Genomic DNA, 16,039 nt, shown 5'->3' with positions numbered 1-16,039 from the left:
TTAACAAAAAGAATAGAGAGGCATCCAGTTATTGACATTTATATTATTCAGTTAAAGGTTTGAACAGAAAACAATTAAACACAGAGCCTCTCCCCGCTTTCTGGAATGAATCACAGCATGAAAACCCTTCCTCTTCTTCCTGCTCTCTAGCTAAGCACCTCCTGTCTGTCCATATCTTTCTGTGTTCCCTCCCCTTTAGATCTACATTATGAAGATGGGTGTAACCAACATGTGTTGGCAGGCCCCATCACATGATGTTCAGATCAGAGGTCAGACCAGTTTCTATAATAAGGAAGTGAAACTTACACAATCACTGACACTGAGAGGAGAAATGGCGCAGAAAGGAGTTCAGCTGGACCGAGAAACCTTCTGTTGTTCGATCTGTTTGGATCTACTGAAGGATCCGGTGACTATTCCCTGTGGACACAGCTACTGCATGAACTGTATTAAAAGCTTCTGGGATGAAGAGGAAAAGAAGAAAATCTACAGCTGCCCTCAGTGCAGACAGACTTTCACAGCGAGGCCTGTCCTGGTGAAAAACACCATGTTAGCAGTTTTAGTGGAGGAGCTGAAGAAGACTGGACTCCAAGCTGCTCCTGCTGATCACTGCTATGCTGGACCTGAAGATGTGGCCTGTGATGTCTGCACTGGAAGAAAAATGAAAGCATTCAAGTCCTGTTTAGTCTGTCGGGAATCTTACTGTGAGAAACACCTTCAGACTCATTATGATGTGGTTCAATTAAAGAAACACAAGCTGGTGGAGCCCTCCAAGAAGCTCCAGGAGAACATCTGCTCTCGTCATGATGAGGTGATGAAGATGTTCTGCCGTACTGATCAGCAGAGTATCTGTTATCTCTGCTCTGTGGATGAACATAAAGGCCACGACACAGTCTCAGCTGCAGCAGAAAGGACTGAGAGGCAGAGAGAGCTGGAGGTGAGTCGACAAAACATCCAGCAGAGAATCCAGGACAGAGAGAAAGATGTGAAGCTGCTTCAACAGGAGGTGGAGGCCATCAATCAGTCTGCTGATCAAACAGTGGAGCACAGTGAGAAGATCTTCACTGAGCTGATCCATCTCATCCAGAAAAGAAGCTCTGATGTGAAGCAGCAGATCAGATCCCAGCAGGAAACTGAAGTGAGTCGAGTCAAAGAGCTTCAGGAGAAGCTGGAGCAGGAGATCACTGAGCTGAAGAGGAAAGATGCTGAGCTGAAGCAGCTCTCACACACAGAGGATCACATCCAGTTTCTACACAACTACCCCTCACTGTCAGCACTCAGTGAGTCTACAGACTCATCCAGCATCGATATCCGTCCTCTGAGCTACTTTGAGGATGTGACAGCAGCTGTGTCAGAGGTCAGAGATAAACTACAGGACATTCTGAGAGAGGAATGGACAAACATCTCACTGACAGTCACTGAAGTGGATGTTTCACTGTCAGATCCACCAGAGCCAAAGACCAGAGCTGGATTCTTAAAATATTCATGTGAAATCACACTGGATCCAAACACAGCAAACAATGAGCTGTTATTATCAGAGGGGAACAGAAAAGTAACAGTAATGGAAGAACAACAGTCTTATTCTGATCATCCAGACAGATTCACTGAATGGTTTCAGGTCCTGAGTAGAGAGAGTCTGACTGGACGTTGTTACTGGGAGGTGGAGTGGAGAGGGGGAGGAGGTTATGTAGCAGTCGCATACAAGAATATCAGCAGAGCAGGGAGTGAATGTGTGTTTGGATATAATGACAAATCTTGGTCATTAGATTGTATCAACAACAGTTATACATTTCGGTACATCAACATCCAAACTCCTGTCTCAGGTCCTCGTTCCTCCAGAGTAGGAGTGTACCTGGATCACAGAGCAGGTATTTTGTCCTTCTACAGCGTCTCTGAAACCATGACTCTCCTCCACAGAGTCCAGACCACATTCACTCAGCCGCTCTATGCTGGACTTTGGTTTCAGTATTATGGAAACACTGCTGAGTTTATTACACTGAAATAGACTGAAGTCCAGTTTAATTCGGTATTTTGTGTTTTGGACTTTTAAAGGAGATCTTTCCTGTGACTTTTTATGGAGGCTATCACTGCTCATCATCATGTTTATTTACTAAAATATTTCTCCACATAAAAATGTAAACTTCTCTATCCTCTAAATCAGGGGTCAGCAACCTTTAAGATCCAAAGAGCCATTTGCACTGTAAAATCTAATTAGTTCCCAGAACTCAAAGAAATTGAGGAAACTCGTTGCCTCAAAAAAAAATTGAGTAAAGCTTAGCTAAAAATGACTAAATTATGACAACTTATTTATTTTGAGTACACTGTACAGCCTTGTTAGTTCCCAGAACTCAAAACTATGCAAACTCGTTGCCTCAAAAAAACTACGTGAAGCTTACTTAAGATGACTGTTAGGACAACTTACACATTGCAAGTCTGCAGTATTAAGAATAACTTGATATTTCTGACTGTACAATTTTAATTGTTTACCTACTGACAAACATTTCAAGTTCAACTAAATGAAAAAACTATTTGTGGTAACCTGAATATGATTAAAAAGAATTAACAACACTTTTTGTAATGATGTTAAAATCAGCCCAACTTTTATTTTCAAACACAACAAAGTATAACAGCCAACATACTGGACACTGTTCTGCTGAACAACAAACAATTATATTGCCATCACTGTTATAATCTTACAATGAAACAAAGTCTCAGATGTAATTATTCTGAAAATAAGTTTAGGCCTACCACAAGTTTGTTTTGTACTTACATTACTTATATAATCAAAATAAAATATTTATTGTTCTGTCACAAGTGCAGTCTCTGATTTAAACAACACATTTGTTTTTCATTCCAACACAGGAGCTGGAACGTTGTAATGTTTTAAGGATGGCTTGTTTCCAGTCCAGGCATTACTGCCCGAATGACTGTCATGGATCGAGGTGATCCAAATGTAAGTGCAGAAGAAGGTCTTTAACTTCCCTTAAGTACAGTGGCAGTGGATGTGGGTTGGAGATGCAATGAGCTTGAACCTGCAGGCGACCATCTTCACTGACCACACCATCTGTGACGGAGGACTCATCTCTCCTGGTGTCCTGCGAGCAAACAATCATATTTTTTGGAACATGAACTTAATTGCTTTCTTAAAACATTTTTTTCTGCATTTGGTATAAAACAGACTCCAATTTACACAATCTCAGGCTCCCTCCCCACCAGAGAGGTGACATTCAATGTCCCAATTGTCAGTCTGGACAGCCCTGACCCCCACCCGACACACAATAATGCCATGAAAGCATCATTTTAAAAAGGGCTATGCAAACATGGCCAATAACTTTCATTCTAATGATGTGCAAAATGATTTGGGAACAAAACAAATTTTGCTGTTAGAAAACTTGCAGACTTCACTATATACAGTGTAGACCCTCTAAACTAAGTTTGGGGGATGTGATCTTTCAAGAAATGCAGACCAAACTGTTGTTGTTTGTTTACTTACACAGCATGTCTTGTAGAATTAACTGGAGTCACCAGCAACAGCATAGTGCAGTCATATCTCAAGTCTAATAACAGAAGACAGGAAAAGATCAGTAAAGAAACAACTTCCCCAAACCAAAGCACAAATAAAACAATAAGTAAAACAGGCTGATCTAAAGTATGATTAAAGTTCAGCCTGATTAATATAAATGTCACTGACAGTTGCTAATATATTGGAAAACCGAAATACTTACCACTGAGTTGATGTCTTTCTGTCCAACAACAGGAGTGCTGATCCCGAGCCTCAAAGACAGTAAGAAGCAAGCAGAGGGAGAAAAAGCAGAACAGTTTTCAGAAACTGATTTTATCCTTTATCCCATTTTTTCAAAGTGAAAAAAACGCAGTTCTCTGTCCTTGCAGTGAGTTTCCATCTTTAGCAAACTGTTATTAATCTGTATTTAAGTTCATTTTGTCTGAGGATCTCCTCACCATGAAATAATCCTTCGATCAGGAGCTGTGTCTCAGGTCGGACTAGAGGTTTGTTTTGATGCCGTTTTATTACTTACAAACTAATATCGCCATCTGGTGGTTATACAGTTTATGACAAGAGTTAATGCTTGTCCCCATTTCAAGACTGCTTCCAAAAGAGGACTGAACCAAGGGCGTAGATTTGGTTTTGGCATTGGTGGGGACGGATGATTCAACCATCGAACCCTGCCTTGTTTCTTTTTTTTTTTTTTTCCTTTTTGTCTTTGCTTCTTGATTTAAAAAAAAAAAGAGAAATATACTTGCCTACATATGCTATTCTACGTGCTTTTAAACCACTTAAAATTACAATTCATAGTTTTATATGTGAATTAGATCATGTTAAATTACTATTAAACAAATGACTGACTAAGTATTTCAGGCTTTAGTTTACTTCAGTCATATTCCATATAAATCAGGTATCATACAAAAATAAAAAATAGCTTCAAATACAGTCATGACAATAAAAGAAAATGACTTTAAGAAATTAACAACATTAGTTCAGTTATAGTACACCAACATCTCTGACACATTAGCACTAAGGGAACACTGAATGACCTGCTGGGTTTTGTCCATAAAACTACTCGTCTAAGACGACCACAAAGTAAAAGATCTCTCAGCAAAATTATGCAACATTTTAGGCACTATTGCCCCGATCAAATCAGTGAGCTGGGATGTTTTATTCTAAACATGAACTACTGTTACAGCAACAGACATGGACTACTGGTGACCCACACAACAACTCAATGTCCACTATGTGAAGCAGCCAAACACATGCCTGCTCCTCTCGTTAACTGAGATAAACTGCTGGCATGTTTGTTTTACATCTATACTGTCCAGTCTCTCCTGGTGGACACACAGCAGCATTGTTTAATCTCATTTGAGTCATTGTTGACCTTAGCCATCTTTTTAGTCTTCTGAGAGCACTGAAGCTTCTTTCAGCCTCAGTACATGAGTTTTATCCTCAGATTAAAATTATTATTCTGTGCTTGATGTGCCTCACCTTTGGCTCTTCCCCTCTGACTGCACTAGGACATATTGCCACCTGATAAAATAACACATGGATTCGTGCCATATAAAAAGTGAGACGTGTCAATTCAGATTCTTTGTCAAATATACACTAATGAATCAATTTACATCAGCAGCCTAACAATTGTCATGATAATAAATACTAGTTAATCTATAGCACCAAATCATCAGTCAGTCACCTGTGACCTCACCTCTTCACCTCTGTCTGAGCTACAACATGGCAGAGCTGCCTCTGTCACCTGATAAATAACAGTGAGACATTCAACATACATGCAGTCACACATGTGCTTCAAATACAGTCATGAACCATCAAGTCATCATCCAATTTCACCTGTGATCTTGTGTCACCATTACTTTCTATCACCTGACAAATAGGACATACATGACAATAAGAATAAAATGTGGAGCTGCTTCAGTGTTTCTGTCAATTTGTGCAGATCTTGACTCGTCAGTAATGTTTGTAGTGTGAGTGCATTTTTACAACAATTTGTGCAAACTGCACTACAAGGTGGAATATTTGCAAAATCCTGACTACCTCATAATATTTTGTCTCAAAAATTAACGCTATGAATATGTCAGTACCTCCTCCGTGAATCGCAACCTTATCGTGGTGGAGGGGTTTGTGTGTCCCAGGGATCCCAGGGGCTATGTTGTCTGGGGGCTTTTGCCCCCTGGTAGGGTCTCCCATGGCAAATTGGTCCTGGGTGAGGGACCAGACAAAGAGCGATTCAGAAGACCCCAATGAAAAAAACATCGAGGGAACAGTTTACCCTGCCCGGGATAGGGTTACCGGGGCCCCGCCCTGGAGCCAGGCCCGGGGAGGGTGCCCGAGGGCGAGCGTCTGGTGGCCGGGCCTTAGTCCATGGGGCCCGGCCGGGCACAGCCCGAAGAGGCGACATGGGCCCACCACCCGCAGGAGGCGCCATAGGGGTCGGGTGCATTGTGTGGCGGGTGGCGGCCAGGAGCGGAGGCCCTGGCGGACTGACCCCCGGCTGCCAAGACTGGCAATAGGGACATGGAATGTCACCTCTCTGGTGGGGAAGGAGCCTGAGTTAGTGCGTGAGGTTGAGAGGTACCGGCTAGATATAGTCGGGCTCACCTCTACGCACGGCTTGGGCTCTGGAACCGGTCTCCTGGAGAGGGGCTGGACTCTGTCTCAGTCTGGAGTTGCCCCTGGTGAGAGGCGGCGGGCTGGGGTGGGTATTCTAATATCCCCTCGGCTTGCTGCCGGTACGTTGGGGTTTTTCCCGGTGGACGAGAGGGTTTGTTCCCTGCGCCTTAGGGTCGGGGAACGGGTCCTGACTGTCATCTGCGCTTATGCGCCGAGTGGCAGTTCGGAGTACCCAGCCTTCTTAGAGTCCCTGGAGGGGGTGCTGGAAGGTGCTCCACCTGGAGACTCTGTTGTCCTGCTGGGAGACTTCAATGCTCACGTGGGTAACGACAGCGAGACCTGGAGGGGCGTGATTGGGAGGAACGGCCTCTCTGATCTGAACCCGAGCGGTGCTTTGTTATTGGACTTCTGTGCTAATCACAGTTTGGCCATAACGAACACCTTGTTCGAACATAAGAGTGTCCATAAGTGCACGTGGCACCAGGACGCTCTAGGCCGTAGGTCGATGATCGATTTTGTAATCGTATCACCAGACCTGCGACCATATGTTCTGGACACTCGGGTAAAGAGAGGAGCTGAGCTGTCAACTGATCACCACCTGGTGGTGAGTTGGATCAGGTGGCGGGGGAGGACGCTGGACAGACCTGGTGCACCTAAACGCGTAGTGAGGGTGTGCTGGGAACGACTAGCAGAGGCCCCAGTCCGCGAGATCTTCAACGCACACCTCCGGCAGAGCTTCAACAGCATTCCGAGGGAGGCGGGGGACATCGAGTCCGAATGGACTATGTTCAGCGCCTCCATTGCCGAAGCTGCTGCATTGAGCTGCGGCCGCAAGGTGGTTGGTGCCTGCCGTGGTGGTAATCCCCGAACCAAATGGTGGACACCAGAGGTGAAGGGAGCCACCAGGCTGAAGAAGGAGTCCTATCGGGCTTGGTTAGCCTGTGGGACTCCGGAGGCAGCCGACAGGTATCGACAGGCCAAGCGGAATGCGGCTCGGGCAGTGGCTGAAGCAAAAACTCGGGTGTGGGAGGAGTTCGGAGAGGCCATGGAAAAAGACTTTCGGACTGCCTCGAAGAGGTTCTGGCAAACCGTCAGGCGTCTCAGGAGGGGAAAGCGGTGCTCTACCTGCACTGTGTATAGTGCTGGCGGAGCGCTGCTGACGTCGACTGAGAAAATTGTCAGGCGGTGGAAGGAATACTTCGAGGACCTCCTTAATCCCACTGACGCGTCTTCCGAGGAGGAAGCAGAGTCTGGGGATGAGGGGAATGACCCGCCAATTTCTGGGGGCGAGGTCACTGAGGCAGTTAAACAACTCCTTGGTGGCAGAGCCCCTGGTGTTGATGAGGTCCGCCCCGAGTTCCTGAAGGCTCTGGACGTTGTAGGGCTGTCCTGGCTGACACGCCTCTGCAATGTTGCGTGGAGATCAGGGGCAGTACCCGTGGATTGGCAGACCGGGGTGGTGGTCCCCATCTTTAAGAAGGGGGACCGGAGGGTGTGTTCCAACTACAGGGGGATCACACTCCTCAGCCTCCCCGGGAAAGTCTATGCCAGGGTGCTGGAAAGGAGAGTTCGTCCGCTAGTCGAACCTCTGATGCAGGAGGAACAATGCGGTTTTCGTCCTGGTCGCGGAACACTGGACCAGCTCTTCATCCTCTCGAGGATACTTGAGGGTGCATGGGAGTTTGCCCAACCAGTCTACATGTGTTTTGTGGACTTGGAGAAGGCATTCGACCGTGTCCCTCGGGGTGTCCTGTGGGAGGTGTTGCGGGAGTATGGGGTGTCTGGCCCATTGCTACGGGCCATTCGATCCCTATACAACCGTTGCAAGAGCTTGGTTCGCATTGCCGGCAATAAGTCGGACTCGTTCCCGGTGGGTGATGGGCTCCGCCAGGGCTGCCCTTTGTCACCGGTTCTGTTCATAATTTTTATGGACAGGATTTCTAGGCGCAGCCAAGTGGCGGAGGGCTTTCGCTTTGGTGGCCTCAGGATCTCATCTCTGATCTTTGCAGATGATGTGGTTCTGTTGGCTTCATCGGGTGAGGGCCTCCAGCTCGCACTGGAGCGGTTCGCAGCCGAGTGTGAAGCAGTGGGAATGAGGATCAGCACCTCCAAATCTGAGGCCATGGTTCTCAGCCGGAAAAGGGTGGAGTGCCCACTCCGGGTCGGGGATGAGGTCCTGCCCCAAGTGGAGGAGTTCAAGTATCTCGGGGTCTTGTTCGCGAGTGATGGGAGAAGGGAGCCGGAGATCGACAGACGGATTGGGGCTGCGGCTGCAGTAATGCAGACGCTGCACCGGTCCGTCGTGGTGAAGAGGGAGCTGAGTGTAAAAGCGAAGCTCTCAATTTACCGGTCGATCTACGTCCCTACCCTCACCTATGGCCACGAGCTGTGGGTAGTGACCGAAAGGACGAGATCGCGGATACAAGCGGCGGAAATGAGCTTCCTCCGAAGGGTGGCTGGCATCTCCCTTAGAGATAGGGTGAGAAGTTCGGCTATCCGGGAGGGGCTCCGAGTAGAGCCGCTGCTGCTCCACATCGAAAGGAGCCAGCTGAGGTGGTTTGGGCATCTGACAAGGATGCCCCCTGGGCGCCTCCTGGGTGAGGTGTTCCAGGCATGTCCCACCGGGAGGAGGCCCCGGGGCAGACCCAGGACACGCTGGAGAGATTATATCTCTCGGCTGGCCTGGGAACGCCTTGGTGTTCCCCCGGATGAGCTGGAGGAGGTGGCTGGGGAGAGGGAGGTCTGGGCCGCTTTGCTTAGGCTGCTGCCCCCGCGACCCGGCCCCGGACAAAGCGGTTGAAGATGGATGGATGGATGGATATGTCAGTACCATTAGGATGAAATTATTGTGTCACCAACATTTTAACGTTAGACATATAATTTTAACAAACTCTGTAAACTAATATCCTGGCTCGCTCGAGGCTCCGTTTTCTCTGACAGTTTCAATCAAAATGAGAAATGCTGCTCTGAGACTGAGAGAACTGATAGTGCTGCCTGCTGTGCAGTTAGTTTACAAAACACGTTATTCATGGTTACATACAATTTTAGACTGATGTGGGCCAAAGCCTAGCATAGCCTGTAACGTTATTGTGACGAAGCTCCGAATCGTGCGTCGGGTAATCTCGGGGGCGTTTTTCTGAAGCGCGTATCGAGGCTTGCTTTGATTACGTATGCAGTGACGTTCGAGGCCTCGCGGGCAGTCCGTACCACGTGACTGATTCGGGAACTGGTTCACCGGTTCGCGCCAAATTAGAAATAAAATGGGCAGCAAAACACAGCTGATTCCCCCATCACATTGTGTTGTGGAATTGGATTACGTACGTGTTACATAGTTACTTGAGCATTTCTTCCCTCGATGGAACCAGCAAGGAAAAGAAAATTTTCCCCTGTCTGGCAACATTTTGATGTCATCTCTCCTAATAAGGTATACACACTGTAATAAAGAAATGATAAGTACCATAATATAAATAAACCACACCACAGATCCTACAATCAGATTTCTGTCTTTTTGTTTATTAAAAGGTGAAGTGTTTGCTGTGCTCTAAAGAACTTGGATACAGCAACAACACCTCATCTATGCTGAGGCATTACAGAGCCCTGCATGAGAACAAGGAGACTAACCAAGGTGGACCAAGCTCAGGTGAGTTTTTGTAGGTTTTAAGGATACAGTCATTTGATACATTTATATTCCCCATGTAATTCATTAATATTTGGGTTCTATTTACTGAAATATGTAATTTCTTAATGTTTTTTTGTTGTATCAGGGGAGAGGAATGATGTGGATGAGGCCTTGGTCAACATGGTGATAGAGGATTCCCAGCCCTTCACTATTGTGGAGGACAGTGGGTTTAGGAAGCTTGTTAAAGTTTTGAACCCTAACTATGGTCTCCCCACAAGGCAGGTGTGTATCTTAAAATATGAAGCATGTTTCCATTTTGCCTTTATTTACATATTAAGTACTGTACCTTCTTTTGTTTAGGCTTTGAAAGCTATGGTGGACCAAAGATACAAAGAGTCCAAACAAAAAGAAAAACTGACTGTGGCCAAGGTTTCTGCAGTTAGTTTGACATCTGATATGTGGACCTCCATTAACACAGAGGCTTACCTAGCCGTCACCTGCCATTTCATTGACTCTAACACTGCATTGCATTCTGTAGTGTTAGGTGTTCAGCACTTCCCTCAAGCACATACTGCTGTCAATTTGTCACAAGTAACAGCAGCGCTCATGTCAGAGTGGGGCATTACAGACAAAGTTACATGTTATGTGACTGATGGAGCAGCAAACATGGGTGCTTGTGCTAAGGAGCTTCGTTTGCGTCACAGTAATTGTGTGGCACATACATTAAACCTAATGGTCAAAAAAGCTCTTGATCAACACACGACGCTGTCTGACATCCGGACTACCTGTAGGAGGATAGTGGGATATTTCAAGAGCAGTACAACTGCTAAGGTTTGTTCCATTATTTCATTACTGCTTTGAGGTGCTGCTGCAGTAACACAGCTTGAATTAATCAGTTTGTGTTGGCTGTTTTTCTAGGAGAGGCTGACAGAGGTGCAGGAGCAAATGGGCCGGCCTGCACTGAAGTTAATTCAAGAGGTGGATACACGTTGGAACAGCACATTCCAAATGCTTCAACGTGTTCATGAACTCAGGGAACCTATTGGAGCATCGTTAGCTGGCCTGCACACTGATATTTGCCCACTATCCTCTGAACAGTATGACCTTATGGCAGAATGTCTTAAAATACTCTCCCCATTTAATGATGCCACCACTGAGCTGTCAGAGGAAAAGCGAGTGTCTGGATCCAAAGTAATTCCACTTCTAACAATGTTGCACCATGCACTAAATGAAGAGGAAATGGGAGTTGTCCTAACTCCAGAGAGCTCCACCATGGTTGAGTGTCTAAGGAGACAATTAAAGGAGAAGCTCTACACATTGCAGTCAATGAGCATCATGTCACTGGCAACATTGCTGGATCCAAGGTTCAAAAAAATAGGCTTCTTTAGCCCAAATAAAGCAATGGATGCTGAGAAGAGACTTATTTTTGAATGTGCTGCTATTTTGCGGCACGTGGCCTTCTCATCAGCAGTCTCATCATCAAAAGCTTCTCAGCCTGTGACTCAAGGTATATGAGCACATTTCGATTATTATATTGTATTTAGTTACTTACATTCTGTTTGTTTTAGGTAGCAAACTGTGGCATCGTTTGGACACCACTGTTCTGGAGACAAAGACCCCAAATGCTACTGCTGATGCAACAGCTGAAGTACAGAAATACCTCCATGAACCAAATATGGGCAGACTGGAGAATCCGCTGGAGTACTGGGCTGGACACAAATTTCTTTATCCAAACTTGTATAAACTTGCTGTGGTTTTTCTTGCAACCCCTGCTTCATCTGTGCCCTGTGAGAGGATATTTTCAAAAGCAGGAGAAATCCTCTCAAAAAAGAGGAACCGTCTTAAGCCCAGCACTGTGGAAAAGCTGCTATTTTTGAATAAAAACAAATGAAAACTTTTCCCTAGTGTCATGAGCACTGTTATAAAGTCACAACCACATTCACATCACAACTCCCTCCCTTTTTGTTTCCATGTACATTCCTGTGTTAAGCTGCCAATTTATTATACACAAACATTAATTAAATTTAATTAATATAAAATTAGTATAATATTAAATATAACTAATATTTAGAGTTTAGTTATTGGTGTCATGAACAAAAGTAATTTCTTTATTCATTCAACTTGAAGCGCCACACACTAGTTTGTGTCACATGATTACGCAGTTACACAATCATCCCAAAAACTCTGTACTGATAGTTTCCACTTTCTCTTTTGTATCAGACATACTGAGACAATATTCGGGATAAATAACCATAAAAACAATTTATTTATTCAGTTTAGAGGTTTACACATCACATCATTATAATCATTGAGCCCGTTTCACTTGAATCGTCCACTTGATGGCGCAGTAGAGCAAATGAATCATCACAATGCTTTGAACCATGAGTCGACCAGTTGGATGGAAAGCTTCATTTCATCACGAGGCTTCATCTCACCATCACTACATTTTATGAGTGAGCTTGACTTTAAGTGACTTACAGGTTTCTTTGAAAAATACTTTCTTATATCCAGGTTCTTCCTTGTTGCTGCCGTCCTCCTCTCCTCCTCGCAGCGCAGGCTTGCCGCTGCTGAAACTAAAGAGCTCCAATCACATTGGCCATATTTGTCACGTGACGTAGGACTCCAGTAGAGAACGTAATTTAACTCTTTCTGCACCGCTGGGTGAATGAGACGCTGACAGATCGTTTTTTTCTTTCTATCGGGTTTGTTTTTCTTTCTAATTATTGGTGGGGACAATTCAATAATCGCTGGATATTGGTGGGTCCCTTCCGTCCCTGCCAAATCTACGCCCTTGGACTGAACAGTCGTTTAGCTTCTAGTTTAATCGGCTTTGCTGTGTAATCTTTGCTGCCAACAGTGTAGTGAAACATTTAAGCTGCACATGAAAGTTAATGGGTAATTATGATGATCTTTACCACAAAGATTTTAAATGAAAGAATAAACAAAGGGCATGAAAACTGATTCTTATGTCTACTGTGTATCTTCAGTGTGAATGTTGAGTTATATTTGAGTGTCTGCATTTAAAGCACATATTAATGTATTGTTTCGAAATCCATGGTGGTACACAGGAAAAATTACTAAAGAATGTAGAATTAGAACACTATCTGTATTTGTTTTTTAAATAGTTTTACATATATTTTACTATTTAAAAAAATACTCAAGAAATCAAGCTTGCTGCCTGTCTTGTACAGTAATTTCATTTGAACATAGGTTTGATTTAGTGGAGTCAGTTGTTCCCATGCATCATTCTGTAAGTGTGAGAATGAACTAAGATTAGAAAATGTCAAAATATAAAGTGTGATTTATTTTTATTCATCACAGCATCCTAAACTTTGCTGAACTTTTTGAAATATAAAATGAACTCGCTGAGTGTTGACTGTCACATTTCAAAGCACCAAGTAAAGATAAACTATTAAACTTTAACTGGGTCAGACTTGTTACTGCATGTTGTAACCAAACATACCACACCCTGCTTCAACTGAATGGCTCTTGTTTGCTCTGTAAGAATATTTCTTTAGCGCCTCCCTTCACAGATGTGTCTGTATCAGGATGGGTCTAAACAACATGGTGTAAATGCAGTTGCTGGTGAGCCTCATTTCCTGTAGGAGGAGAAAAAGAGCAGAAATCTGTTTCCCTTCAGAGCACAGAGGTTGTTTCTGTTCAGAGGAAGTGAAACTGTCTGACAGTCACTGAGAGACGGTGAAACGGCACAGCACACGAATCAAATGGATCAAACAAAATTCTGCTGTTCAGTCTGTTTGGATCTACTGAAGGATCCGGTGACTATTCCCTGTGGACACAGCTACTGCAGGAACTGTATTAAAAGCTTCTGGGATGAAGAGGAAAAGAAGAAAATCTACAGCTGCTCTCAGTGCCGGAGGACTTTCACAGCGAGGCCTGTCCTGGAGAAAAACATATTAGTGGCAGATTTAGTGGAGGAGCTGAAGAAGACTGGACTCCAAGCTGCTCCTGCTGATCACTGCTATGCTGGACCTGAAGATGTGGCCTGTGATGTCTGCACTGGGAGAAAAATGAAAGCATTCAAGTCCTGTTTAGTCTGTCTGGCATCTTACTGTGAGAAACACCTTCAGACTCATTATGATTCACCTACATTCAAGAAACACAAGCTGGTGGAGCCCTCCAAGAAGCTCCAGGAGAAGATCTGCTCTCGTCATGATGAGGTGATGAAGATGTTCTGCCGTACTGATCAGCAGAGTATCTGTTATCTCTGCTCTGTGGATGAACATAAAGGCCACGACACAGTCTCAGCTGCAGCAGAAAGGACTGAGAGGCAGAGAGAGCTGGAGGTGAGTCGACAAAACATCCAGCAGAGAATCCAGGACAGAGAGAAAGATGTGAAGCTGCTTCAACAGGAGGTGGAGGCCATCAATCAGTCTGCTGATCAAACAGTGGAGCACAGTGAGAAGATCTTCACTGAGCTGATCCATCTCATCCAGAAAAGAAGCTCTGATGTGAAGCAGCAGATCAGATCCCAGCAGGAAACTGAAGTGAGTCGAGTCAAAGAGCTTCAGGAGAAGCTGGAGCAGGAGATCACTGAGCTGAAGAGGAAAGATGCTGAGCTGAAGCAGCTCTCACACACAGAGGATCACATCCAGTTTCTACACAACTACCCCTCACTGTCAGCACTCAGTGAGTCTACAGACTCATCCAGCATCAATATCCGTCCTCTGAGCTACTTTGAGGATGTGACAGCAGCTGTGTCAGAGGTCAGAGATAAACTACAGGACATTCTGAGAGAGGGATGGACAAACATCTCACTGACAGTCACTGAAGTGGATGTTTTACTGTCAGATCCACCAGAGCCAAAGACCAGAGCTGAATTCTTAAAATATTCATGTGAAATCACACTGGATCCAAACACAGCACACAAACAGCTGTTATTATCAGAGGGGAACAGAAAAGTAACATTTATGAAACAACAACAGTCTTATTCTGATCATCCAGACAGATTCATTCATTGGCAGCAGGTCCTGAGTAGAGAGAGTCTGACTGGACGTTGTTACTGGGAGGTGGAGTGGAGAGGGGGAGTTTATGTCGCAGTCGCATACAAGAATATCAGCAGAAAAGGATGGGGTATTGAATGTGGTTTTGGATATAATGACAAATCTTGGTCATTAAATTGTTACAAAAACAGTTATACATTTTGGTACAACAACATCCAAACTCCTGTCTCAGGTCCTCGTTCCTCCAGAGTAGGAGTGTACCTGGATCACAGAGCAGGTATTTTGTCCTTCTACAGCGTCTCTGAAACCATGACTCTCCTCCACAGAGTCCAGACCACATTCACTCAGCCGCTCTATGCTGGACTGAGGGTTTATAATTATGGAGACTCTGCTGAGTTGATTAAAGTGAAATAGACTGAAGTCTTTCATATTGTGGGTTTAAATCTGTATTTTAGTTTCATTTTATTTTCTCTCCATCATTTCTGCACAGAGATCAGCTGTCAGTCAAACATTATGGGTGGTACCTCCACATCTTCTAGTTGTTCTCTTGATGTTTCTGAGTTTTTAAAGGAGATCTTTCCTGTGACTGTTTATGGAGGCTATCACTGCTCATCATCATTTTGATTTACTAAAATATTTCTCCACATGAAAATGTAAACTTCTCTATCCTCTAAATGTTTCTGGAATATTTGTATTGAAAAATGTCCACATTTCTCTTTATGAGTATGGCAGACCATGTGTGTGTGTTTGTGTTTGTTTTTGTCAAAATCATCAAACAAATGAGGAAAAACTGTGATTTTAATGAATGAATTCATATATTGTGTTGATGTTTTATTGTGTGAATAAACTGGAAGGCTTGACTATAAATCAAACTTTGAACAAAGTCTTTTCTTCTGTCTTCATTCCAGGATCTCACTCAAATCTGATGCAGAAAATATGAAACTAATCTGAGAGAATAACTGAAGCAGTTTTCCTCCTGAAAAGCTTCAGGCTTCATTTGGACACTACGTTGGACAGAAGTCTCCACAAAAATGACTCAGAAACACAAATATTATTAATGAAAGTCCAAATGTCAAAAAGGGGTCATACATGATCCTGAGAAATGTCAATTGTCGGAAACAAAGCTGCAGAGACGAGTGGGAGAACATTCCTCTACATGTGAGACACTAATAAAGTCATCATAAAACCATTGCTTTAAATTACTGCTGCCAAAGTTGGGAACTTTATTTGTCATATGACAGTCTGTATGAGCAACATAGTTTAAACTTCCACGGCGGCTCCTTTGAAGAGAAGAAAAGAAACACGTCTTTACCAGCCTTCTGA

General features: G+C 44.3%; 3 protein-coding genes across 4 annotated transcripts; all 3 read left to right on the top strand.

Moving 5' to 3' along the window:
• Positions 1 to 208: 208 nt before the first annotated feature.
• Positions 209 to 2,805, top strand: LOC148097533 (tripartite motif-containing protein 16-like). 2 transcript variants are annotated; one of them, XM_087831810.1, is made up of 2 exons: positions 332 to 672; positions 844 to 2,805. In XM_087831810.1, exons 1-2 carry the CDS (start codon positions 332 to 334, stop codon positions 2,000 to 2,002), a joined length of 1,500 nt encoding a protein of 499 aa, XP_087687936.1. In that variant the 3' UTR covers positions 2,003 to 2,805. The 2 variants fall into 2 exon arrangements, with proteins under 2 accessions (XP_087687935.1, XP_087687936.1); XM_087831809.1 differs by having other exon boundaries at positions 209 to 2,805.
• A 7,871-nt stretch (positions 2,806 to 10,676) lies between these two features.
• LOC148097532 (zinc finger BED domain-containing protein 4-like) lies at positions 10,677 to 12,744 on the top strand. The gene is made up of 3 exons (XM_087832420.1): positions 10,677 to 11,259; positions 11,321 to 11,539; positions 12,740 to 12,744. Exons 1-3 carry the CDS (start codon positions 10,698 to 10,700, stop codon positions 12,742 to 12,744), a joined length of 786 nt encoding a protein of 261 aa, XP_087688546.1. The 5' UTR covers positions 10,677 to 10,697.
• A 697-nt stretch (positions 12,745 to 13,441) lies between these two features.
• Positions 13,442 to 15,878, top strand: LOC148097531 (tripartite motif-containing protein 16-like). Its single transcript, XM_087832419.1, has 2 exons — positions 13,442 to 14,846; positions 15,841 to 15,878. The coding sequence occupies exons 1-2, from the start codon at positions 13,478 to 13,480 to the stop codon at positions 15,876 to 15,878; spliced, it is 1,407 nt and encodes a 468-aa protein (XP_087688545.1). The 5' UTR covers positions 13,442 to 13,477.
• Positions 15,879 to 16,039: the final 161 nt, after the last annotated feature.

The sequence above is a fragment of the Neolamprologus brichardi genome, chromosome 18 (genome assembly GCF_056152115.1).
Source record: "Neolamprologus brichardi isolate AB-2024 chromosome 18, ASM5615211v1, whole genome shotgun sequence".
Classification (NCBI taxonomy): Eukaryota; Metazoa; Chordata; class Actinopteri; order Cichliformes; family Cichlidae; genus Neolamprologus; species Neolamprologus brichardi.
Note: the sequence above shows the minus strand (reverse complement) of the source record. Positions and strands in the feature narration are given on the sequence as shown.

What these genes read in the sequence shown, in the direction of transcription:
- LOC148097533 (XM_087831809.1), top strand. Translation starts at nt 209, where the DNA reads ATGAAGATGGGTGTAACCAACATGTGTTGGCAGGCCCCATCACATGAT.
- LOC148097532 (XM_087832420.1), top strand. Translation starts at nt 10,698, where the DNA reads ATGGGCCGGCCTGCACTGAAGTTAATTCAAGAGGTGGATACACGTTGG. An exon ending in TTCTCAGCCTGTGACTCAAG is followed by an intron (nt 11,260 to 11,320) that starts GTATATGAGCAC and finishes TGTTTGTTTTAG; the next exon opens with GTAGCAAACTGTGGCATCGT.
- LOC148097531 (XM_087832419.1), top strand. Translation starts at nt 13,478, where the DNA reads ATGGATCAAACAAAATTCTGCTGTTCAGTCTGTTTGGATCTACTGAAG. An exon ending in TATCAGCAGAAAAGGATGGG is followed by an intron (nt 14,847 to 15,840) that starts GTATTGAATGTG and finishes TCGGAAACAAAG; the next exon opens with CTGCAGAGACGAGTGGGAGA.